The following is a 25,265-nucleotide window of genomic DNA, read 5'->3' as shown; positions in this document are numbered from 1 at the left end:
AACTATACGGTGCATAGAACCATATGAGGTAAAGAGAATTCTTGGATGGTTGGCTGTTACTAGCATAGAAAATTAAATATGCAGTTGGTTTGCTACACAAGAATGAAATTAGTTTTGACAGTAACTTTTTAAAGCATCTGCATGATAGGCTTGTTTGAAAATGCTGCAGCATCAGGACATATTTGTGGATGTGAAAGCAGTGGAAAAAATGGCATATCTTTTAGGCTTATCTGCAATAGCTTATCTACAATAACTCCTTTCACATTGAAAACATACAACTGAATGAGCTAAAGGGAGGCTGTGCTTGAAATGCACAGATTTCCTGGTGGTTTAAAAACATTCCATATGTCACAGCATCATGTAGCTCCTATAGGGAAAACAGCCTACAGATCTGGATGCTTTGTATTGGTGTAGTCTTCTGATTCCATCCAGAGTTTACAGAAACCGAGATTAAGCATGTAAGTGCTAAATGTAGATTCTTAACATGGATCAGTTTTTATTTACACTAAACAGAAAGGAAAACTATTTTTACCAATATAAAAATGTAGTCTTCTCTTTTTTTTTTTTTTTTTTTTTTTTTTTTTTTTAGTGCAAAGCTTTCCCAGTACAAGACTACCTCAAAAATAAGAATACTGCAGTCTAACTTTGTATTATAAGGCTCCATGTTATCAAAAAAATATAAAGACTTTCTGCCTACTTATTGTGTGTCTAATCTTTATAGAAAACCCCTCACTTAGAATGCAAAAATCCACCTCCAGGGAGCACTATAGGTAGTTAAATATTTAGAAGGACTATAATTAAGGAAATAGTGTAGCACGACTTGCCATTCTTTTGGTAAATAATCACTGAATATCCTTGAAGAAATGGATTTAGCATAGACACAGGCTAGGACTGAAATACTTATATGCACTATAACGTACCATGAGTCGGTGCAGTAACATGACCAGTCAAGTAACTCTCAGGCTGAAGGGTGAGTGCATTGATTGGAGATGGCTTGCCTTGGAAGTCTAAGCATTAGGGTTGGAATGTTTTGTTACATTGAAAGAAAAGTTCCAAAATCGGGCTGCATTGCTGCAGTCCTTTATCTCTTCTGAACTAGATACATTCACCTGATGGTTCTCTCCATTCGAGTTTGCTTATATAGGAAATGGTATGACCCTTCTCCACTGTCTGGACACTCTTATTCCAGTGTAACAGTGGCTTTTTTTGATATAGCGCAGCCCCTTTTGACAATCCCAATGACATAAGCTAAATTTTAAAAAAGCATGTTTATATCAGAATTTAGAGTTGGCCACATGCAGGGGATGAGAGAGAATGGGGGAGAGGGGAGTTATGCCAATATAAATATTTACATAGTGATTTTTTTAAATTCACAACTTTGATTATATTAAACTTTTTTTCTAATTTAGCAATGTATAAAACTGTTGTAAATGAGGAGCTATTCTATTATAGCAAATAGAGTTATACCAATGGCAAACCTAGCGTGAGAGAAGAATCAGGCTCATTTTCTTCCTGCAGTTTAATATTGGTAAGATATGTCTATTCTACATGGATATTAAAGTCTCTATGGCACTTTCTGTAAGAGTTGGGCTTGGCTGGGGGGCTAAAATTTCTATTCTCCCCTTGTGAACAGAGTAATGTGTGCTAGTTGTTGCCCACGACTCGTTCTACACAGCGGAGATGGATCCATTTTAGTAATACTGTGTGTGTGTGTGTGTGTGTGTGGACAGCTGTGAAGTATCCTAGGTGAAAGGTGTAAGTGTACAATACTGTTATTGTTTATCTTTCTAGTCAGGATCTTGTATTGTACCCAAAGCCACACTAAAAAAGGTCCAGATCCTTCAAGGCATTTAGGCTCCCAATGTTAATTTATTATATAGAAGTTTGGCATCTAAATAGTTTTAAGGATTTTGCCTCAGTGCTTCACAGGAATTAGAAAAGTGAAAGAGCAGTTTATCAGTGTTTTCCCACCTGGGAGAAGTAATTTCTCCTATAATCAAATCTCTTCATGGGACTATTTTGAATGTAAGTGAGTCATTTTACAAAGAAACAGAAGGAGCTATCATGACTCTCAGTTCAATAGTACACCTCGTACAATACCCATAACATGAGTCCATGTGGTTTCTTCCTGTGAATGTCCTTGTAGGGAACTGCCATTGACTTCAGTGGAGGTACCAAATCCAGAGTGCCTATAGGAATAAGCCTGTGGGGCGAGGCCTCAGTCATTCTTAGAGCTTTAACTTCTCCCCTTTTATGTTCTTAGGGGACAGGGAGACTGGGATGTGGAGGATAAAGACCTACTTAAATATGTCTAAAATAATAATATCAAGATATGATCCAGATCAGATACACAAATACCTCCTGAGCTGGTAGCATAATGAAACCTAAAGCCATTATTGCAGCCTCAGTCATACTTTGTTCATCTGAAGAAGAGGGTTTTGCCCATGAAAGCTCATGATCCTATATATTTGTTAGTCTCCAAAGCTATGTCTACACAAAAACATTATTTTGGAATAACTAACTTTATTCCCAAATAACATAGTCCGTGTCTACACAGCAAGCAGTTATTTCAACACAATGTCTTAATGATGTCGAGCTGGAGGACTTCTTACTTGGACTCCTGTAACCCTCATTTTAAGAGGTGTAAGGGAAGATGGAGGACGAGTGCTCTAAATTGGACTTCCTGCTGTGTAGACAGCACCAAAAGCCAAAATAAGCTATTTCGACTTAAGCTACGCAATTGACGTAGCTCAAGTTGTGTAACTTATTTCGGCTTTAGCCCTGCTGTGTAGGTGTGCCCAGAGGTGCTACAGGACTACTCTTTGTTTTTCAAGTTACAGACTAACATGGCTCCCTCTCTGAGACGTTTTTTCATCTTTTCTTGTTGCATCCATCTGTAATGTGGAGTTGTTTAGGATGTGGAGCTGGCTCGAGTTCAAAGGGACTCCCTTGCACAAATCAAAACAGAGGCTACCTTACCTTTCACTAGATTGTGAACATTGTACTTACTGTACTTCCTCCTCTCACTGAGGAACCCCGGAGACATGGGAACAGCTTGTGCTTGCTGGCTCCATGCTTGCCTCAGCCCAACTGGGCAAAGCACTTTGCTCTGTTGAGGAAAACCTGCAGGTCTAGGAACCTAGTTTAAAAATAAGCTGCTTTTTGCAAATAAAAGGAAACATCAAGCTAAACAGAGCAGAACAGGTCATATAGGGGAAAAAAATAAACAACACTGGATGCAGTCTGTATTAATATGGTTCCTATTGCAGCATAGCTGTGTAAAAACACAGGATATCTGAACCTCTGCAGCACACAGAGGGAAGGGCCAACATACACTGCAAATTTACCCACTGTTTCACAAATATTTGCTGAGTTATCTGAGCCAAATAATTTTGTGCTGATCCAGGAAGAAAATTCAGTGCTCAGTAATTCCTTTCTACCTCAATCTTGGATAAAATGGATTTGATTCAGAAGGAAAGAGTAGGCATCAGTGCCAGTAAACATTAACAAAATGCAGGACTATGTAGCACTTTAAAGACTAACAAGATGGTTTATTAGATGATGAGCTTTCGTGGGCCAGACCCACTTCCTCAGATCAAATAGTGGAAGAAAATAGTCACAGCCATATATACCAAAGGATACAATTAAAAAAAATGAACACATATGAAAAGGACAAATCACATTTCAGAACAGAAGGGGGATGCACGGGGTGGGGGGGGGGGAAGGAAGGTAAATGCCTGTGAGTTAATGATATTAGAGGTGATCAGAGATATCAGTAAACATTAAAACACTCATTAAAATAAAACTATATGATCTCAAATTCTGCTGTCCTTACTCTAGCAAGACTTCTATTCATCTACAGTAAAACTTTCATCAACGTAAATGAGAACAGAATTAAAACAGACCTGAGTGCTTCGAATACTCCCCCCTCCCCCAAAGTGGGATGTGTATTTTAATTAATAAAGGAATGTGGAATGAGACTAACGGCATTGCAAACACAACTATGTTTTAAATTAAAATTTCTGAACACCTATTCCTGTTTTGCTGATATTGTAAGTATCTGCACATGCAGATATGCAGTGAGATCACTGCACTCTATTTCTGGTTTCTTTAAGTGTACTCTCCTTAATTATAAGAGAAGGGGTTTATTGAAGGTGCAGGTAGACTGCACTATACCTCTGTTTAAAAAAAACCACCCACCCACCACCACCTCTGCTGAACATGAGGTTAGAGAAGCACTGTAATTGGAAATCAATTCCAGCTCTAGATGTGATTCCTTAAAAGTACTATGAGCCTACGTGTGCTACTATACCTTGAAATTTTAATTGATGCACAATTTTGTGTGTAATTGTTTTATAATTATATAAAAGTAAGATTGTATAAAACTATCTGTAATCTAAGGGGTGTGTGTGTGTGTGTGTGTGTGTGTGTATATATATATATATATATATATATATATATTATATAAACATAACTAGAGAATTCAGCATTGCTCTGACTTGCTGTGCCTTTCAAATAAGATTTTGGGGCTGACCCTTTCAGTGTTTACTTATGATTTCAGTGGGATCACTTATATGATGGCTTCAGGATTGGGACTCATTGGATAGGTTTTCAGGAGAACTCAGCATTGCTCTTTTTCTACTCTCACTGAGGTTATTGGTAAAACACCTGTTGATTTTAGAGGTTGCAGTGGTAGGCCACAATGTTGAACATGTCAGAAACCACAAACTTTGGTGTGTTCAGACCCTGCTATTTCTTAAAGTACATCAGTGTGATACTATAACGAAGTAGGGTTCCTTCTTGGAGAGTTCTTTGACATGCCAGGCAGAGGGAGTTGTTCTGTAGGCCGTCTCTGTGTCTGAGTGAGGCATGATCAGAGTATACAATTACTTTTTCAAGGAAAAAAATTATTAAGCTGTCATGCCCACATTCCCTCCTACTTACACTGAAAGTCATTCCTGGAAGTAAAGCTCATAACAGACGTATTTGCACCCTTATTAATCTGCAATAGTAATGAGAATAAACTAGGAAATGTATCTAGGAGAACAAAACATGAGTCATCGATAAAAGGAAGAACTTTCTCTGGATGGGTGACAGAAACTTTTTATATAGATGGCGGATGATACAGATTATTATTTCATGACTTCAAGTGAGTAACTTTAGAGGCTTGAAAACCCTGTGTTTGACATGACATGATATGATGCATTATTATTATGTTTGCAATTACTTCTCTTTTTGATGCAAAAGAGCTGTACACAGCTTCGTCAGGGCTGAATTTTGTCTTATGAGACTGTCCACTATTTATACTTTAATATACTGTCTCTCAGGAGAACAGGGGTAGGTGTGGGGAGCTGGGAGTGGCACGGTGGCTGGAGGAACTGCTTGCGATCTGCTCCTTTCTCTGCGCATTGCTGCTTCTTCCAGTGGGGAAAGCAGCAAAACATTGGCAGCTACTCTGGCTGTTGTACTGCCCCAACCCCTGCTTCCCCCAGGAAACATGGGAGGGGAGGAGAAGAGCGTGGGGGTCTTGGGCTGGGGGCAGGGCAGTCACATGGAGAGGTCAGGTGGCTTCCCTTTAGCCTTTTTACACATCTCTCCCCTCCACCTCTGTACCAGGAAGAAATTAATTTTACTTTCACCATTGTTCAGCAGACCAACTTCCTAACCCTTCTCAAGCTTTTTGGGTGAACTCCGATAAGAAAATCTAAGGCCCTTCTCCATAGCAGGAGCGGGTCTGCTGACCCACAGACCAATCAATCTGGGGCCACATACAAGTGAGGGGGGAAAAAACGGGGGGGATAAGAAGATGTAGTATTCTATGTGGCTCCCCTCAAGTCTGGCCCTCCAGGGGAAGCCACTGAGGCTCAGAATTTACCCCCCAGGGCTAGATTAACTCTTCTAATTAATTTGGTGGGTCCTCATAGGCTCTGGGGTGGGGCCAAAGATGAGGAGTTCGGTGTGTGGGAGGGAGCTGCTAGGGAGTAGGCAGGGGGTGGAGGTGTAGGATCTGGACAGGAAGGAGGCCTGCCTGGTAGAGCTCCCAGGGGGGCATAAGTGTCTTCATGAGGTTCTGCACGCTGCAGGGAAGTGCTTCTTGCAGGCACCCCCCTCCGCTGCTCCCATTGGCTGTGATTCCTGGCCAATGGGTGGCAGTGCTTGCAGGGAGAGCTTCCCTGCAGTGAGCAGAGTCACTTCCTCCCTTCTGCCAGATGGCTTGGCTTGATTGGGCTCCCCACAGTGCAGAGCCATTTCTGGTGCTCCTGCCATGGTGCCCCCCATGTGGCTGGGTCACTAGTGCTAACTTGTGCCACTGGGGGAGAGGGGGAGTGAGCCCTGATCCTCATGGGTCCAATCAAGGCAGGCTACAGGTTGAGTTATAGGTTCCTTTCCCCTGCTGTACAACTATAAAATGCAGAGTGAAATGTGTCCTGTTATGTCAGAATAAATACCTACAAGCAAGAAATTGCAATCTCACAGTAGGTATTTATTAGACAATAATTGCTGTTAGGATATGCATGTTTAACCTACCACTTAACATTTCTCTATGGATATTTCTATATCTTGTAAGAATCACAATGTTTGCACCAATGGACTGTGCATGCAGTTCCTGGCAGAGATTAAAGATGCCTTGCCTTGGCAAACTGCAGCGGGAGGGTGATGGATGGAACTATATTCCTAGGAAGCCGGGGTGCTGGAACAATTTGTATGGTGGGGTTGCTGAGAGACTTTGAACCAAATTGTAAAGCTGATATATGAGGCGACTCATGCTAAGCCAAGGGGTGAGGCAGTACCTCTAGTTCCAGCACCCCAGTTTCTATGCTACAAAGTGTGACAGAAGGCCCTGGGTCTCAGAATCAGTACATAGTTGATGCCTCTAGCAAAACAATCTCCTTCTCTCTGCCTAGGACCATGGCGTTTCAGGGCTGGATCCATGGTTCATTTCACAGGCAGGCTGGGGAGGGAGAGGAAACAAACTGCAACACAAACATCTGATGGAACAATGAGAGGGGAACTTAGTGACGGGAGCCTTTCTCCCCTTATCCCTTCTTGCAGGTTTTATCATAGAAAGAAATCATCCCTCCCGTTCTCTCTCCACTTACTTTTTACTTCCTTTCTCTCTCCACTTATTTTTTTTTTTACTTTTTTACCTATTGAAATTGGTGAGACATTAATTCAGGAAAAATCTCAAGATTTCCTAAGAACAGATACAAAAATTGTGAGGATGACTCATTTCCATAAATGTTGACCTTGATTCAGTGCGTTTAAAAATAAATAAAAAAAAATCCTCAATCATCTTGCATAACATCCTTTTGTTTAAAATAATTAGTGAAGTATTTTACTGTACAATGGAAAACTATTACTATTATGGAGGAGCAAACTAACATTTGCTTCTGTTAATTATGTAAATGGAAATCTGAACGGTGAGTTCTTTGGGTAGAGAAGTGGTGTCGTTGTTGTTGTTGTTCTTAACACTAATACAGCGCACACTAAAATAATTGTTTGGGAAGTCACTGTACTTTAGGATTAACAAGTATTATATAGTGTTGTCAGTCTGGATTAATTTAGTTTTAATTCTTAGATCTGAATTGCATTCCTATGAGCAATTCTTAGAATTCCTGTTATGATTTTGCTGTTACTTCACATTTAGAAAATACTTGGAAATGTGATGTATATAGATTTTTTTTTTCCCCAATTTGCTCCAGATCTTTCTGGACTTGCTTCTTAGTCACTGAAATAAAAGCATTAAATCCAATGGACTTGCTCCTATTTCCATGGAAATCTATGGGAATTTTATCATAGATGTCAGTGGGCCCACAGATACCTACCACATCCTGCTTTTACTACAGTGCATTATGATTATATAGATATGCTGTAGTCAACTATAAGATTACTGGGTTCCACTTAGGAATTATTGGATGAAATTTAATAGCCCCAGTGTTGGATGCGATGATTGCAATGCGCCCTTCTGGGCTTCATTTTAAAAAAATTGCTGTTTGGTGACTGTCCAGTCAGGTGATTCCATAAAGACCATTTTCCAGGTATGCAGTTCAGTTTAGTAACAAAAAGAAGCCTAATTTTATTACAGCCAATTACGGATGTTGTAGTGTTGGGATCTGGAGGAGTTTCACTTAGCTTTCTTTCAGCTGCATAATGACAGCTCCCGTTTAATCATAGACTACTGATTAGTTTTAAAAATCTTACATAAAAATAAGAACATAAAACCAAACTGCCTACATTTTTCCTCCCATCCTGATTCCTAGTGATAGGTATAATAAAAGACCCTGCAACATTATAATGAGCATTAATTGGAACCCATGCTATTGCATCTATTATATGAATACTGAATTTGGTTCATTGTATTTTGTCAAGATTAATTATCCCCTTACTAAAAGTCTCCAAGTAGGTTTTAAAATGAAAAGAGGGTGTTACAAGCTACTATGAAGACTCAGTTTCTAAAATCTCCCTGATTATGCATACTCTTAAAGGAGTGCTATAGTATTCTACAGTTATGCCCACACACATTGCAGCAACACAGCTGTGGACTGGAGAGATTTGGATAAATACTGTATTATTCTTTTGTTTTAATTAAAGTATACCTACTTGCCCTGATGATGTGAGGATATCTATTTGTTCACAATGGCTCTGAAATCACGAAGCTGTTAAAATGTATGTTTCAGGTTACCTAAAATGCTAACAGAACAACAGAAGAATTGATTACATATAGGAGACTACCTAGCAGCAGGAAACTAGTTAATGTAACAGACTGTGATTGCACTAATTAAAAACACTTTGTGTCAGAGGGTTTCCCACTCACTGCGTTCTCTGAAATATTTTATTTATTTTTTGGTTACCAGCACGACACGAAAAAAACTTTGCATATCCAGTGCTTCTTATACAGCAGTGGAAGTGCTAAATTTTTCAAGCATTCCCAATGGAAACAATGAGAGAAATTGCTTTTGTTGTATTTTATGCCAGACAGCATACTTGCACAAGCTGTTTGATCTTTAAACATCTCTTCTTTCATGATGGGTCTTTTGCTCTGTAAATATTTTATTTTAAGATTTGAAAATAGGAAATCCTCCAGAAAAGGCTTTATTTTCCGGAGAATAACGTCTAGACTGGCGCTTTTCTCCGGCTTTTCCCCCAAGCTGGAAAAAAGCGGTAGCCATGTTAATGCAAATACCATGGGGGATATTTAAATCCCCCCACGGATTTGCCTATTCCAAAGTGCTACATTAGCATTCCTTTTCCGAAAGGGGTGCCAATGTAGACACAGCCATAGGCTACGTCTAGACTGACCCCTTCTCTGGAAAAGTCATGCAAAGCAGGTAAGTCAGAATAGGGAAATCCGCGGGGGATTTAAATATCCCCTGCGGGATTTAAATAAACATGTCTGCCGCTTTTTTCCGGCTTGGGGTAAAGCTGGAAAAAAGCGTCTAGACTGGCGCGATACTCCGGAATAAAGCCCTTTTCCGGAGGATCTCTTATTCCTACCTGAAAGTAGGTGAAGTGAAAGGTGATCCCAGTGAGCAGAGTTTCTCAAAGAAGAGGACACCAGGAGACACCTAGGATATGGCACTTTCCTTGAACATAGTGTTACTGTGTCCTCCAGTAGGGTTCTCCATCCTCCCCCAGCAGGTGTTCCTAACAAATCCTGACCTTATCTCACTCCTTCTCAGATTTAATGAAACTTATTCTCCTCTCTCTGATCTTTTTATCCTTCTCCTGGGTTGTGGATACTAGGTTGGTAAACACTTAATCTCTTGACTTTCTTTTTCTCCTGCATAGATTGGAGGAGCTTTTACTTAGCATTAACACATCTGTCCATGACTGCTGAAATGTCAGGTGCTATGGGTGAGGAGGGGGAAGAGAAAGAACAAGTAGTTATTGTGCAGATTGTAGTCTTCATGCCAGCAATGCTTTTCCCTTTTTTTTTTTTTTTTTTTTTTTTTTTTTTTTAAATATCATTCTCATAAGTTCTTCCCAGTCTTGGGTGAGCCTGGAAATGGTAAGACATGTTCTAAAGCTCTTGCCTGTTTGCAGAGAAACCCCGAGCTGGTGGGAGGATGGAGGCAGGCTTTGAGGGCTCCTGGAGTGATTGTTAATAATTCCACGAGCATCTACAGGCGGGTGATGGTTCAAAGGAGGAAGGGTGACCAGCAGATGGGTGTTGGTGGTGGGTGGGCAGCAGAGACAGGCTACTAACTGCACATCCTCTTCTGTGGGCCATTGCTATGTCAGAGGAGGCTACCCTGAAGTACATCCTCAAAAGGCAGAGAAGGATTGGCAATAACTGGGAAGATGCACCATATTTCCATTTACCAGGTTGCAGCTTCCAGAGTTGGTGCAGGAAGTGAAGGGAACCACAAGCTATACAGCCAGTGCCAAGAGAGCTGTATGGCTATGCAATCTTTATGCCCAAGCAGAACACAATCTTCGGCTTAAGTTCTTTTGTTTTAACAGTGGTGGGATAGCATGAAATGCACTGCAAAATAAATGGAGTTCTTCATTAACCAGAAAGGGAGAGTCCGTGCTTTGAAACTTTGCTTTTTGAAATGTTGCTGTCAGTTGAAATGGGTGATTTTTTTTTTTTTAAATCTCATAATTAAATAAGTTGGCTCAAAGCTGAAGGCATTAATACAATGGTGAACCAAGAATATCTAGAGCCCCCCCCGTATTTACTCCTACATTAAAAGTGACTTCCATTCAATCCACCTAATATTTAACACACATGATAGTTCCACTGTCTTGAACAGGGGGAAGCCTGAGACATACGGTTGACCAGCAGGAAAAGAAGCAATAAGCACTATGGTAGAGAGGTTTTGAATGGCACATGGCATGTTTCAGCTGGAGGTAGCGTTTGCAAATTTCCAAGACATAAATAGGACTGTTATATTGTCCAGCAGAGATGCTATTTTGAGCAAAGGTGTGTGTACAAAGCCATCTGTAGACATATGTAGCATACTCAGCTGCAGGGTATCACTAGAGTTTGGAGCACCCAGTCATGTTGGTGCCCCAAATTTAGTGGTGCCCTATGGAGCATATGGTCCACTACCTAGGCTCAGCACGGAGGCTCCACCAGCCCTCAGTCCCATTCTGTGGGCTCAGCGCTGGCTCTGGCAGTCCCCAGTTCCAGCCCCTGCTGAAATGCCCCTGCAGGCTGTGCCCAGCTTATGCTCACCAGGAGGAAGTGAGAGGCACCAGTATGGGCCTGTGGACTCAAGAGGAACAGGATGGCTATGCAGCCAGTAGCTGGAGAGAAGTGATGGTTTCATAGTGTAGACCATGCTGAAAAAACCACGACCAACACTTATTGTGCAGTTCCTGGATCCTCATTTCTCCTGTTTCCTTATTCCCCTTTCTTGGAACCTTTTAATTTGAGCTGTGGGTAAACACATACAGCACTGTTGACTTCAGTGGAATCTTGTTTGCAAATGCAGGGGCTGACTTAGTTCCTTAGTTACATTTATTGCAGAACAGAGTGTTTGAAAATAATTATACTGTAATAGTACTTTTTAGCTTTAAATAGTTAAATCCAGAGGGATCCATTGCTGGTCGCAATAAGAATGAATTTTGTCTAATAGGTAATATCTTATCTGGTTATGACAAGTCAAACAATAGATGTTTTTGATATATTAACATAGAACCATATTTACCCCTGAACAACATCAACTTTAGCCTCTAATTGTGGTGTTCCAACAAACAGAGTTTGAAACTTCTATCCTGGAACCCTACAGGGTGAAAACCTTGAGGGAGGCTAGTAGTACAAATGTCCTTTCCTTGTGGTGAATTATTTATGCAAAGAGGCCCCCATTAGTAATAAATGATATAATTTGCACTGCTCTTTGTCCACGGAGGTGAATAGAGCGCATAGAGTATGCCCCTAGTGATTATTCCCCCCGCTCCAGTCACTGGCAACTAAGTGGAAACAGACACAAGGCAGGCTAGATACATTCCTGAGCAATTAGTGGATTTACAATTATTTTTTTCCTTGAAATTTGTTTTTTCCACCAAGCGCAAGCAGCTTTCTAAGAACAGGACACCCCAGTGCCAGAAAGCCTGCTGGACTAACAACAACTATGCACTGGTTGAATGCTTCTGTTGTTTGTTTTGTTTGTTTTTTATTTTTAACTCTTCCTCTATTTTTCTGACTGTATTCATTCACACACCTCTAGGCCAGCTTCATTTTGTTTTGAGGATGCCTTTGTTTTCTTGCTTCTGGGTTGGGCTGAGACATTTCAGTGGTGCTTTGAAAAACAAAGCCCTGTCACATCCTGGAGACAACAAAATGCCTGTGTTCAGTACTCAACACATTGCATTCCTCTGCAGTTTGCCCTCTCCTGGACTTACCTTCTCTATAGCTTCAGGGGGTAGCTGAGTTAGTCTGTACAGGATAAACTTAAACAACATAAGGGCTGGTAGCACTTTCAGAAGCATTGCTTTGGCAGGACCTACCTGGTCATGTAGCACCAAAGCTGTTATTTTTATTGTTATGGAAATGTGAGCACATCTGACAAAGCTGTTGCAATTTAAGCAAACACTATACTTCTTGAAAAGTATGTACGGTAAAACAGACAACCCGTTGCTTTTTTTTAACTTGTGAGGCAACCATTGCATAATATTGCATCTCTGGCATAATGTCTCTGATTTACATCAAGGATGAAATCTAATGTAGAACCTCCCTGGAGGGGTTAAAGCATTTCTGAAATACTGTAACTATCAGCTGTTTTCTGAACACAGACTTTATTGTTCAGTGAAGCAGTTTATTGAACAGTTATGCCCTGAGCTCTAGTCCACTCAGTTTTAAATTATACTGTTAGACTGGGCAAAATCTTGTGCGATTGATGTCAGTTTGGTAGGTCTGAACATATTTTTCAATTAACATAACCAGGGCTCGACAATCTATGTAATCTACTCACCACAGGCGAGTAGATTATATCCCGGAAGAGCCGGGTTCGGGCGATCTGCGCACGTGCAGAACGCCGGACAGCGCGGCTGGCGAGCAAGGCTCGGCGAGCCCTGAACGTAACTAAGCATAAGTCCATCTGAAAACAATAGGGAATATGAACTCACCCCAGAATTTTGGGATGAGTATTGTTTTCAGTGAGGGTATGTCTATACTGCAGCACTATTTTGGGATACCAAGTATCCTGAAATAGCTATCCTGTATCTTAACAGCAAGCCTGTTATTTTGGGCTCACTATTCCGATCTTCCTATAAACCTTATTCTAGAAGGAGTGAGGGACATTTCAGAATAATGCTTTATTTCGAAATTCAGCCCTGTGTAGACAGTGCCAAATGACAAAATAAGCTATTTTGAAATAGCATTGAAATAAGATACGCAATTTGCGTAGCTCAGATTGCATATCTTATTTCAAGTTACAGGCTGTGTCGATCTGCAATTTGAGCCCTAAATGTGTGTGTGTGTGTGTGTGTGTGTGTGTGTGTGTGTGAAGAAACTGAGGTCAGGCAAGAAGATGACAAAGCGAGAGAGAGACAGCCAGAAGGAACAGCTAAAAGCAGGTGGCTGACTCTGGAAGAAACCTAGGGAAAGATTGTTTGTCTGTTTGGTTTTATCTATTTTTGAGCCAGGGCTTCAAGATGAAAAGAGTGGTTTTGATTCTGTGAGAAACAGTTTGTTTCCTACCACTTTATTCTTTTTTTGTTCAGAGACACAGGGCATGTACATTCTTTGTAAATGAACAACATTGCATTAAAGTTACCTGACTATCACTAGTCTGTACCCCAAACTGGAACACCACCTACAGGTCCCCACCTACAGCCCAGAGACTGCACGCCACACCCAAACTCCCTCCTAGAGCCCATCACCCCTCCTTCACACCAACTTCCAGGCCCAGCCTGGTGAAAGTGAATGAGGGTAGGAGAGAGTGAGTGACAAAGGCAAAGGGATGGAGTGAGTGGGGGTAGGGCCTCTGAGAAGGGGCAGGACAAGGGCATGATCTTAGGGAAGGGGCAAAACGGGTCAGGGAAAGAGTATTTGGGTTTGCAAAATTAGACAGTTGGCAACGCTAATGTGAATTTGAATCTATTATAAAGGCACTTTGGTGGCCTCTGTTATTAACTAAAATAAGCCTGCAAAACTTTCATTGGTTCCAATTTACCTGTGTGCCAGTTAGAAGATGGTTTATGGATTGACTGCTCTGCATAGGCCTAAATGTAAAGTACTCCACTTAGGAAGGAACAATCAGTTTCACACACAGAGAATGGGAAGTGACTGTCTAGGAAGGAGTACTGCAGAAAGGGATCTAGAGGTCATAGTGGACCACAAGCTAAATATGAGTCAACAGTGTGATGCTATTGCAAAAAATAAAAAATAAAGAAAAAAGCAAACATGATTCTGGGATGTATTAATGGTAGTGTTGTGAGCAAGACACAAGAAGTCATTCTTCCGCTCTTCTCTGCGCTGATTAAGCCTCAATTGGAGTATTGTGTCCAATTCTGGGCACCACATTTCTAAAAAATGTGGAGAAATTGGAGAAGGTCCAGAGAAGAGCAACAAGAATGATTAAAGGTCTAGAGAACATGACCTATGAAGGAAGACTGAAAGAATTGGGCTTGTTTAGTTTGGGAAGGAGAAGACCAAGAGGGGACATGATAGCGGTTTTCAGGTATCTAAAAGGGTATCTACCCAGCCTGTTATTTCAAAATAAGGAGCTGCTTATTTTTAAATAAGAACTCCTGCCTTCCATGCGGCATAATGCTAATTTCAAAATAGTGGCAGTGTTTTCATGCTCCAGTGCTACTATTTGAAATAACTACTCTCCAGAGTAATTCAAAATAGTTACTCACCAGTGCTTCCTGGGGATCTAAGTCGAGATAGTTCAAGGCAGGTTCCCTTAATATGGATGCACTAATTTCTATTCAAAATTATTACAATTTCAAAATTTATTATTTCAAGAGTTATTTCAAAATAATTTACCAGTGTAGACATGCCCTGGGTGAAATACTGCTTCCTTTGCTCACGTATTGTGGTACTATGTGTTAAGTGAGGTGAATGGGATTTGATCTTGTTGTGAGCCAATTTCTCTAGCCCTCCACCATGTTGACTTTGCATCAGTGGTTGGAAATCCACACAGAATTCCCTCCATGTATTGGGAATCTCTGTCACAGCTGACTCCTGCACCAGCTGCTGCCCTACCCTTGGTGTAAGGGGAAGCATGTGGGGGAATTACAGAGGGCAGTAGAGGAGCCAAACACTCTGCTCTTTGCAGATAAGGATTGAGCATCTTCCCATGTGACTTGAGCACTTACCCAGGGGAAGTAGCTGAGGATCAGGGAAGCACAACCAACTCCTTGTAGCACCACTCTCCACTGTATCCATGCACAGCTTAGACATAGTGGAGAATCAGAGTGTAAACTGGTATGTTTACAGTAGCTACTGTTACTTTGACAATTGTTGACTATCTTTAATATTATTTAATACATCTATTAACTTGAGTCTCATTAACCTTTCTTCTCTCATTAATAAGCACTGCAAACCTAGCATTACAGCCCAGTGGGAAATCTGACCATATCTGCCTTGCAATCCGGAATATTCCCTCTTCTTCCTTTCCCTTTCCCTTCTATTTCCCCCTACCTATTTTATTATAGGTATAAAAAAGTAGAAATTCTGCATTGCACTGAAGTGAATAACATAGTGCTTCATATAGCATATGGTAAGCATGTAATACTGTGAAGGTACAGCTGCAGTAGAAGTATGTGTATCTGTGTAAAAACTATAAAAGAGGCAAGGAGTCCTGTGGCACTTTATATACTAACCAAAGTGTTGGAGCATAAGCTTTCATGGGCAAAGACCCACTTTGTCAGATGCGTGTAGTGGAATGCATCTGACGAAGTGGGTCTTTGCCCACAAAAGCTTATGCTCCAATACTTTTGTTAGTCTATAAGGTGCCACAGGACTCCTCGCCGCTTTTGCAGATTCAGACTAACAGGGCTACCCCTCTGATACTGTGTAAAACTGTTTTATTTCTTTAGATACTGGCTTAAAATGTAAAATGCAGAACTAAATAAGAGGTAGTTAGTTTCTGATCCTCTAAAAGTTACAGTGACTCACTGACATATTGTTGCAGCAATACAGAACAGCGTATTATAGACTCTGACTCAGAGTGGTGTTTTGTTCCAAAGGCTTTTGGCAATGGCTATAGTTCTAACTCTACTGTTACAAGGAACTAATTGTTATGGATGGCATGGTAGTTTAAAGAGACTGAGCTAAGAATGATGGAATGGTGTGTGGACTTCGTGAAACTTTAAAGGAGAGCTTTGCTTTAGATAAGTACCCAGTAATTTGGATGCATAAACCTTAGTCCACATTGTTTGGGTCTGCAAAACATAGTCCAAAATCTAATATGAAAGGCTCTTCTTATGGTATTTCAAAACTTTGTTGCCAGTCACACCCAGAAAGTACAGAAGTGTCTAGAAATTAAAAATAATTTCTAAAAAATAACCTAGATTTGTTATATCTCCAAACTGTTTTGTACAGATTCAGTTTCATTTGGAGAAAAACATATTTTTTCTCATTCGCACACGCACATCTGAATACTGGACCCGATTTTTTTCCATTACTATTGTGATTTACACCTGTGTAAAGTGAATGCATGATTCTGTTCTGATTTTGCTAAAGATTTACTATTGTTTTCACCAGCAAAAACGACTACACACATTGCAGGACAATAGAGAATGAGGCCTCTAGTTTTGGGAATGCTCGCTAATGTGTACTGTATATAGTCCTGCACCCAGGGTTGTACAAAAAGTCAATTCAGAGCTGTGAATAGATTTCTGATCGCCTGGTTCTGTCCTGTGCTTTAATCACCAGACCCTATTTTTTTTCTATTTTTTATATTTATTTTTCACCATTTCAGAATTTGAAATGCTCCATTTAACGTGAGGATCTTGAAAAAGAATAGTCAAATGAAATTATCTCCAGTGCTATGTAGTGTTCGGTGTGTGGTTTTTTTTTTTTTTTTTTTTTTTTTTAAAAACCTAGTCTGAAAACATGCACCAAACTAGGTAGGTTTTCGATCGACATCTTTCAGGTCAGCTGACAGTTTTCAGTTTTCCTTAAGGTGGATTTACATTGGATTACTATGTAAACTTTTTTGCTACTGGCATTTTTTTTTCTGGGAATATTTCAGCTGTTGTTTCTTTCTACAGGTTGAGTGCACAAAAGTAAGATATTAATGAACGGATGGACTCTGTTGATAAGATGTACCAACCCACCATGACAGCTGATGTGTCAGAAGCTGGGGAAATGGCTCTGGAACCTCTAATCACTTGCAAACTATGTCTCTGTGAACATTCTCTTGAGAAGATGACCACTCTTCAAGAATGCAGCTGCATCTTCTGTACATCGGTAAGCAGAAGTAGCACCTTAGTCAAGAACTAGAGTAATAGACTGTGGAGGTAGAAAGGACCTATTATATTGTTACGACAGAAGTCAGGCAATGATGCCATTTAATCCCATCGATGCCAATACAAGATCATTTACTTGCTACTGCTTTGTCCAGTCTTGTTTAAAAGAACATTGACATTAACAAGGCTTTCATCAGCTTGGAATTCATAGGGTGTGTCTAGACTACATCCTTCTGTCGCCAAAGGGATATAAATTAGACATACTAACATTGCAAATGAAGCAGGGATTTTAATCGCCTGCGTGTCACTTGAATAAAAATGGCCGCCGTGTTTTGCTGAGACAGCAGTTTGTCAGCAAAAAGCGGCTGTCAAGATGGGGATCGGGCGACAAAAAGCTTTTGATCACTTATGCCTCGTAAAACGAAGCTTACAGGCTTGGCCGACAAATGCTTTCTTTGTCACCCAATCCCCGTCTTGACAGCTGCTTTTTGCTGACAAACTGGTGACTCGGCAAAACACGGTGGCCATTTTTATTCAAATGAAGTGCGGGAGATTTAAATCCCTGCTTCATTTGAAATGTTGGTATGCCTAATTTACATCCTTCTGGTGTCAGAGGGATGTAGTCTAGATATACCCTAACAAAGAATACCTCTGTAGCTAATAGAATGTATATTGGTTGAATCACAAATTACAATAGAACACCTCTTTTTAAGGTTCACTGAGCAAGTAAACCATTCTTATTTAATGAGCATCTTTTCTTTTCCTTAAAAATGTTACCACCACTATAGGGTTCTGTAAAATCTTTATAACATACTTATACTTGTTCTCCATAAACATTCTATGGATATTCTAAAGAAAATAGGCCTCAAACTCTTCATGTGCCATCACACTGTGGGTGGAGGTCTCAGGTAGCATTGTTTCGGTAAATGTTTTTTTAAAATCTGATTAGTCAGGAAGACTGAGGTATAAGGAAAGAGATTAAGTGACTTGTTAAAGGTCAGATAGTGGCCCACCCAAAAATTAGACTTCAGTATTCTACTGGCTTCTTTGTAACTAGGCTAAACAAGACCTTTTATACAAGTATAAACTATAGAGCATGTTTAGAGACCATCAGGTGATTTTTTTTTTTTTTTTTTAATAATTGTCTTTATTGACTTAACAACAAATGTACAAATCTGTTTAGAAGAACAACTAATTATGGGTAAGTATCAAATACTTTACTAAAATACAGATTTCTACTACTACATATCATTTAACCTCATGAACTAGATTCAGATCTCTGTTTTGTTGTGTTAATGAAGAATATCTCTAATTTCAACTAAGCTAGCCTACATTTCTGTTAGGGTAAATAACATCTGTAAGTAGTTGAATGTGTTTTTTTTTTTTTTTTTTATAATGAACAATATTCAATAGACTGAAATAGAATTTGTGAATGTGGTTTTTCATTTTGAACTTTATTATGATTTATTTCCTACTGATTAAACAGAGCATTCAAGCTATCTGACCTATATCTTTTGATTTCAGTTTTTTTCTCTGGAACGTAGTATAACGCATACACCTATTGGGTGTGGTGTACTGTTCCATTTAGTGGAACTAAGAACAAGTCTATCTACACAGCTCCTTTTTGCACAAAAGCCTCTTGTGCAAAAATGGCTGCTACTTATTTGTGCAAATGAAGCATGGTGATAGTCTACTCCATGCTTCATTTGCATAAGCATTTGCGGAAAAAGGCTTCAGTCTAGACGTAGCCTCAGTCTTAGCCAAGTGCCAGCTAGCTTTTAGCTCATGTGGCAGAGGCTCATGTTCTAAGCTCCAGAGGTCCCAAGTTTTGGTTCTGCCTGTCAGCGTTACAGTAGCATGAAAACATGGCTTTGAATATTGCAAATTTAATATTGTTTAGTTTCTCTGAATTTCTGTAGAACATACAGGAAAGCTCTACTCACTCTGGGGGTATGTCTACACTACCCCGCTAGTTCGAACTAGGGTGGTTAATGTAGGCAACCGGAGTTGCAAATGAAGCCCGGGATTTGAATTTCCCGGGCTTCATTTGCATATTGCCGGGCACCGCCATTTTTAAATGTCCGCTAGTTCGGACTCCGTGCCCGCGGCTACACACGGCACGAGCTAGGTTGTTCGGATTAGGCTTCCTATTCCGAACTACCGAATCAGAACTACCTAGTTCGTGCTGCGTGTAGCCGCGGGCATGGAGTCCAAACTAGCGGACATTTAAAAATGGTGGCACCCGGCAATATGCAAATGAAGCCCAGGAAATTCAAATTCTGGGCTTCATTTGCAATTCCGGTTGCCTACATTAACCACCCTAGTTCGAACTAGGGTGGTAGTGTAGACATACCCTAAGTGACTAGTTGAATATCCGATAAGCAAAAACTTATTGGAGAGTTGACTAGTCCCTCAACTAGTTGCTTCCCCCGCTTGCTTCCTCTATCAGTGGCAGCAAGGGGTGGGCAGTAGAAGCTGGTGCTTTAAAGCCGGCTCCCCCCAGCACAGTCTGCATGGGGGGCAAAGGTGGCAGGGGAGCCTGGGGGATAGTGGGGACTGGGTGCGAGCCGGGAATCAGTTGATTCCCAGCTTGCTCCCAGTCCCATGTGCTGCGCCTTTGCTTTTTAAAGAGGCCTGCTGACTTGTAATACATTTAAAAAAGAAGTGCAGCAGGGGGGACCCAGCTCGAGCCATACCAGATGATTTCTGGCTTGTGCTGGGTTCGCCCGCTGTGCTCCAGCCGTGTGTGTGTGTGTGTGTGTGTGTGTGTGTGTGTGTGGCCCTGGAGGAGGCGCTGCAGCTGTTTTCCTTCATTCCTGCAGTGAAATATAATTCTATGCCTCCTGGCTGCAGGGCTGCTACATCCTCTTTAATGTGCTCTGAGCCGGGTACCTGCACGTAAAGACTTAAGCCTGGGGCAAGATCTAAGCCTTGGTATCTGGAATCAAGACAAACAGTCCTTGGGGGCGTTAGTGCTTTAAGCAAGTCTAGTTTGATTCCCCACCCCCCATAACAAGGTTATACATGGAGAGCCCAAAACGAACGTTAAGCCGGATGTAGCAGGTAGGCTCAACATGGAGAGAGTGTGTCTTTTGATCAGGTGTCACTATGGTTTTCTGTTGCTTTCACATACTTGCTAAATTCAGTTGATAGTTGCCTTTGCTCTGTAGTTCCTAATTCTCCAAAGGACAAATTGTTTTCCTCTACATCATTACTAACTTTGAGGGCTAATCGAAATTCAAGCATCCAGGTTTGTTTTTCTCCATAATCTGTAAAATTAAAATAAATGAAATGGGTTAGTATTGTGCATCTAGTGCTCTTCCAGTGTAGCAGCTGATATAATAAATGTTATCCCTTATAAACCTTCCATTCAATGTATATTTTACTTGAGTGGACCCTTGCTATCGAGATTTCTGCTAAAATATTTTATTTTAGCTTTTTAAAGGGGGGAAAAAAAAGTAAAAACCACATGGTCTGAAGGATTTGTACATGGACATTTCACTTTAGACCTGGGCTTGAGTTCAAATAAGATGGCATCAGGCAGATATTCCTACAGTGTTTACTGATGTTGAAGTAAGCATACAGTAAAAACTCATGAACTCATGCCCAAAGTGATTATTCTCTGCTGCTTCTTAGGATCTGTGAGAAATTATCTAGTGGCTTGGCTGAGTTTGGACTGTGTTAGTTTAAAATGAGAAGGTGGTAAGTCTCAGAACAAACTGTGATGATGAGAATAACGTTTATTATGGTAGTGCATAAGGGCCAACTCATTGTTCCAGGCACTGTATAATCTTAGAACAGGAGACAGTCCCTGCCCTAAAGAGATCAAAATCTAAATAGACGAGACAGACGCAGGGTGAGGGAAGGGGTAGAACACATCAGAGTGAACTATGTGATGGCAGCAAACATTAAGTTAATTTCACAGTGGTGGATAAGATTAGTTAAGAAGGGTCTGATAAGTGGCAAGAAAAATGAAGGAATGGGGACACTGAAAGGCGGGGAAGAAATGGGGAATGGAGAAGAGGACCAGGGGGCAGGTGTGGATTGTGCTGAGGTGACAAGACAGGGAAGGAGAGGGATGATTGGAGCAACCACCCAATCAGCATAGGGCAAAGCAAGTCCAATCAAAACTGTAAAGTTGAATGTCTTTGGCTGATTCTGCACTTCTGGGTGTTCTGTCTGGCTTAGAGTGAGCAGACAGGAAGTGTGAGAAATCAGGATGGAGGTGTTGGGGGGGGGGGATGGAGGTATGGGGAGGGTTAGTAATAGGCACCTATATAAAACAAAGCCCCTATTATTAGGACTGTCCCTATAAAATTGGGACATCTAGTCCCCCTACTCTGGCTCATCTCTGCAGATTTCCCTCAGGGCCATGTGGGAATAAAGGGGACAACTGAGTCCTAGTACTCTCAGAGGGTATGTCTACACTACCCCGCTAGTTCGAACTAGCGGGGGTAATGTAGTCATCCGCAGTTGCAAATGCAGCCCGGGATTTGAATTTCCTGGGCTTCATTTGCATGAAGCCGGCCGGCGCCATTTTTAAATGCCGGCTAGTTCGGACCCCGTGCCGCGCGGCTACACGTGGCACGGACTAGCTAGTTTGGATTAGGCTTCTAATCCGAACTAGCTGTACGCCTCGTGGTATGAGGTGTACAGCTAGTTCGGATTAGAAGCCTAATCCGAACTAGCTAGTCCGTGCCGCGTGTAGCCGCGCGGCACGGGGTCCGAACTAGCCGGCATTTAAAAATGGCGCCGGCCGGCTTCATGCAAATGAAGCCCGGGAAATTCAAATCCCGGGCTTCATTTGCAACTGCGGATGACTACATTACCCCCGCTAGTTCAAACTAGCGGGGTAGTGTAGACATACCCAGAGCATACAGTTCTGGGTCTGGGACAGTGGTAGTCAGTTAGGTGGCCTTTGTTGGGCCACATTTTAGTCTTTTCCCCTGCTATAGCCATGGGGTAGGGAGACTAGTTATCTCTCTCCATTCTGAAAACCTACCACTTATTCCTACCCTTTGTTTCCTATCTTTTAACCAATTATCATGAGAGAAACCCAAAGGCTTTCTGGAAATTAAGTATGTTATAGCCATTGGATCCTCCTTGTTTACATGTTTGTTTGACCCCCTGAAAGAATTCTAGTAGGCACGATTCCCCTTTACAGAAAACATGTTGACTTTTGTATGTATTATCATGTGCAATGGCTGACCAATCTTGCAAAAACAAAGGATAATTTCACATTCTAGCTTCTGGGTGTTAGCACATATTTATGCAGCAGTGGTATGACTCGTCATTCTTCAGGCTTGTGGTCTTCCGTTTTTGAGAAGTGTGTAAGGTAGCTGAAATGAGAAATGTGTGAAACAAATGCCACTCTAACAATCCATATTTCCATACATCGGTACAATAGTTCTGTGTAAAAGAGAATAGGATTTCCCCTTCTAAGTTCTGGGCAGTGCTATGCCAGATGGGCAAGTGGGGGTACATTTAACCTCTCAATATTTTTGAACAATGGTGAGAGCAACCTTCTACTCTGGAAAACAATGAGGAGTCCTGTGGCACCTTAAAGACGAACAGATTTATTTGAGCATAAGCTTTCTTTGACAAAACCACACTTCATCAGATGCATCTCAGTTACACTCTTTTCCATACAATGTTTCTCACACAAGAAAATAATGGCCCACCTCCAAAATTTATATGCCTGTGAGATAGTAGTTGTCAGTTCATAGTGATAATTACAGGTCTGATTTCTTCTTGTACGAGTGTAAATCTGGAATAATTCCATTGGAGTTAATGGCATTTACATAGTGTAAAACCAGTGTAAGATGCAAATTAGATATAAAATCCAAACCCTCTTTCCTCCTGCTCATGTCGAGAAAAGATTAATTCCCTCTTCCCCACTCCACTTTGTTATACTCCTCTCTTTAGGTGAAGGTAAGTCAAACATTCAGTCCTTGTGTCACAATGCCCCAATGATTTTAAATAACACTCACTTCAGATTGTTTTCCATGTCTGTCCAACTGTCAAGTGCCATTTGGGTTTCTTTCCAAACTTGAAATGCCTCCAAATAACTTGTACATTGACAACATGATAAAATTGGCATATATAAAATAATATTTAGCACATTTCAAGCACTTAATATGTTCAAATAACTTTCTTCATCCCTTTCTAGTAGGTATTATCTCCATTATATGTGGTAAAATTGAGACAGACATAAGTTGCCCAACACCCAGCAATAAATAAGTAACAGAGCCAAGCCTTACAGAACACAGGTCTCTGGATTCAGTCTTTAGTACAGAACACACTGTTTGTGGGACTAGATCTAATGTGATATTCTACAGTACATTGTTTGTGACCTCAGATATTGAGCACACCAGAGAGTGAATATGATAGCAATCCCAACACATCTGAGATATCAGAAGCCAATATGTACTTTATTTTGATTTGCACAATACGGCTGTCCTGACTTTAACCAATTTAAAATTCCATGTAAATATGGTGGCTACCAATAGGAAGCAGATCTAATGAAGGAACAAATCCCAATGACTGCATTTATCAGGTTGGGTGTCAGAAAGTGCCTCTACAAGAAATACTTGGTTAAGGAATGATAGGCTAGAAAGCAGTGTATGCAGCCCTGTGGTCACATTTGCCTGCTGACACTCAATTACTTTCAACAGCTTATGTGCCATCTATGGCCATACTGTCACCACAAAAATGTACACAGCCACCGAGTTCTCCTTTCCTTGGCCATAAAACCACAGCATGCTCATCAAGCTAGAAAAGGATTTTTCACTCTGCATGTGTCTCTGTAATAGTCTCTTTCAGTGCCTCAGCCTTTGGCCACTGAAGTCAATGGAGATATTCCTAACCTCTTGAATGGGCATTGCAACAAGTCCTAAAATGCTAATCTTCAGAGAGGAAAAATGAAATTATGCTGATTTTTCAACCACACTTAATAAATTTATCTTGACCATTTTTAACTATGTATTTTATAATAGCTGATTTTGTGTGTGTGTGTGTGTGTGTGTGTGTGTGTGTGTGTATATATACACACATACCACACAGTTGAATAACATGTTGACGAGTACATTATAAAACTTTGATAAATGTATCTATTATTCCACACACTAAGTACTTTTTGAAATTAAATGTTCATGGCACTGACTTGACAGACCTGATGCCATGCTATAAATCCTTACTCGCTATGGTGAATAGCCATAGGGCTCACATGAGTAGACCCATTGACGTCAATTGTACTGCACATGGGTATGTACTGAACAACTGGACCCTTTATGAATGGAAAGAATAAAAGAAATAAGTATTATATCCTATAGGATGAAAATAGATATTGAGTACAATGGAGCCTTGATCCCTGATTAAAGCCTCTACATGCTACCACAAGATAAATAAATGGTAACTTGTAGAGCTATTTGTAGAGTTGCTTTCCCACCTCCCCCCCTTTTTTAAATTTTGCTGAAAAGTTTCTTTGAGTTTGTTTTTTTTTTTAATCAAAAGATTAAAAAATAATAAAAATCATGTTTTTGCGGATAAAAATGGAAACATTTTAGTTTGTCAGCTTTGTAGGTTTTGATGAAAACTGGATTTTTTTTTTTTTTTTTCCTGAAAACATAACGTTAGTTGTACAGCCTTTTTCTACCTAAATTGTTCTGGAAGAGCATTTACAGTGAGTTTTTTTCTTTTTTTTTTCATTTCCATCAGTTTAATATTAAGAACTGATTATACTTTGATCCCAATTACAGTCTACCCTAGATCTCTGCTTATGGCTTTTAAATTTATATAATAGTTGCAGTGAAATTTAGTAAATGTACATATTCCAAATTCACTACGTAATGTTAACTAGATCCAAAGGTCAACAGTACTGCCAATAAGGCCTTATA

General features: G+C 40.5%; 1 protein-coding gene and 1 long non-coding RNA gene across 5 annotated transcripts in view; one reads left to right on the top strand and one right to left on the bottom strand.

Annotated features, from left to right (window-relative positions):
• The window catches only part of LOC142827161 (uncharacterized), a 50,062-nt gene extending 46,939 nt beyond the window's left edge, over window positions 1–3,123 (bottom strand). The window contains exon 1 of the long non-coding RNA XR_012901628.2: window positions 3,010–3,123. This is a non-coding gene — a long non-coding RNA (uncharacterized LOC142827161). The remainder of the gene's footprint in view (window positions 1–3,009) is intronic.
• RNF144B (ring finger protein 144B) overlaps window positions 1–25,265 on the top strand; it is a 142,559-nt gene that overhangs the window by 63,852 nt on the left and 53,442 nt on the right. For all 4 annotated transcript variants that reach the window (XM_014572942.4, XM_006121824.5, XM_025183986.3 and 1 more), the window contains one exon: window positions 17,173–17,371. In XM_014572942.4, the coding sequence (XP_014428428.3) occupies window positions 17,207–17,371 (165 nt within the window). In that variant the 5' untranslated portion in view covers window positions 17,173–17,206. The remainder of the gene's footprint in view (window positions 1–17,172; window positions 17,372–25,265) is intronic.

The sequence above is a fragment of the Pelodiscus sinensis genome, chromosome 2 (genome assembly GCF_052426305.1).
Source record: "Pelodiscus sinensis isolate ZL-2025 chromosome 2, ASM5242630v1, whole genome shotgun sequence".
NCBI lineage: Eukaryota > Metazoa > Chordata > Testudines > Trionychidae > Pelodiscus > Pelodiscus sinensis.
Note: the sequence above shows the minus strand (reverse complement) of the source record. Positions and strands in the feature narration are given on the sequence as shown.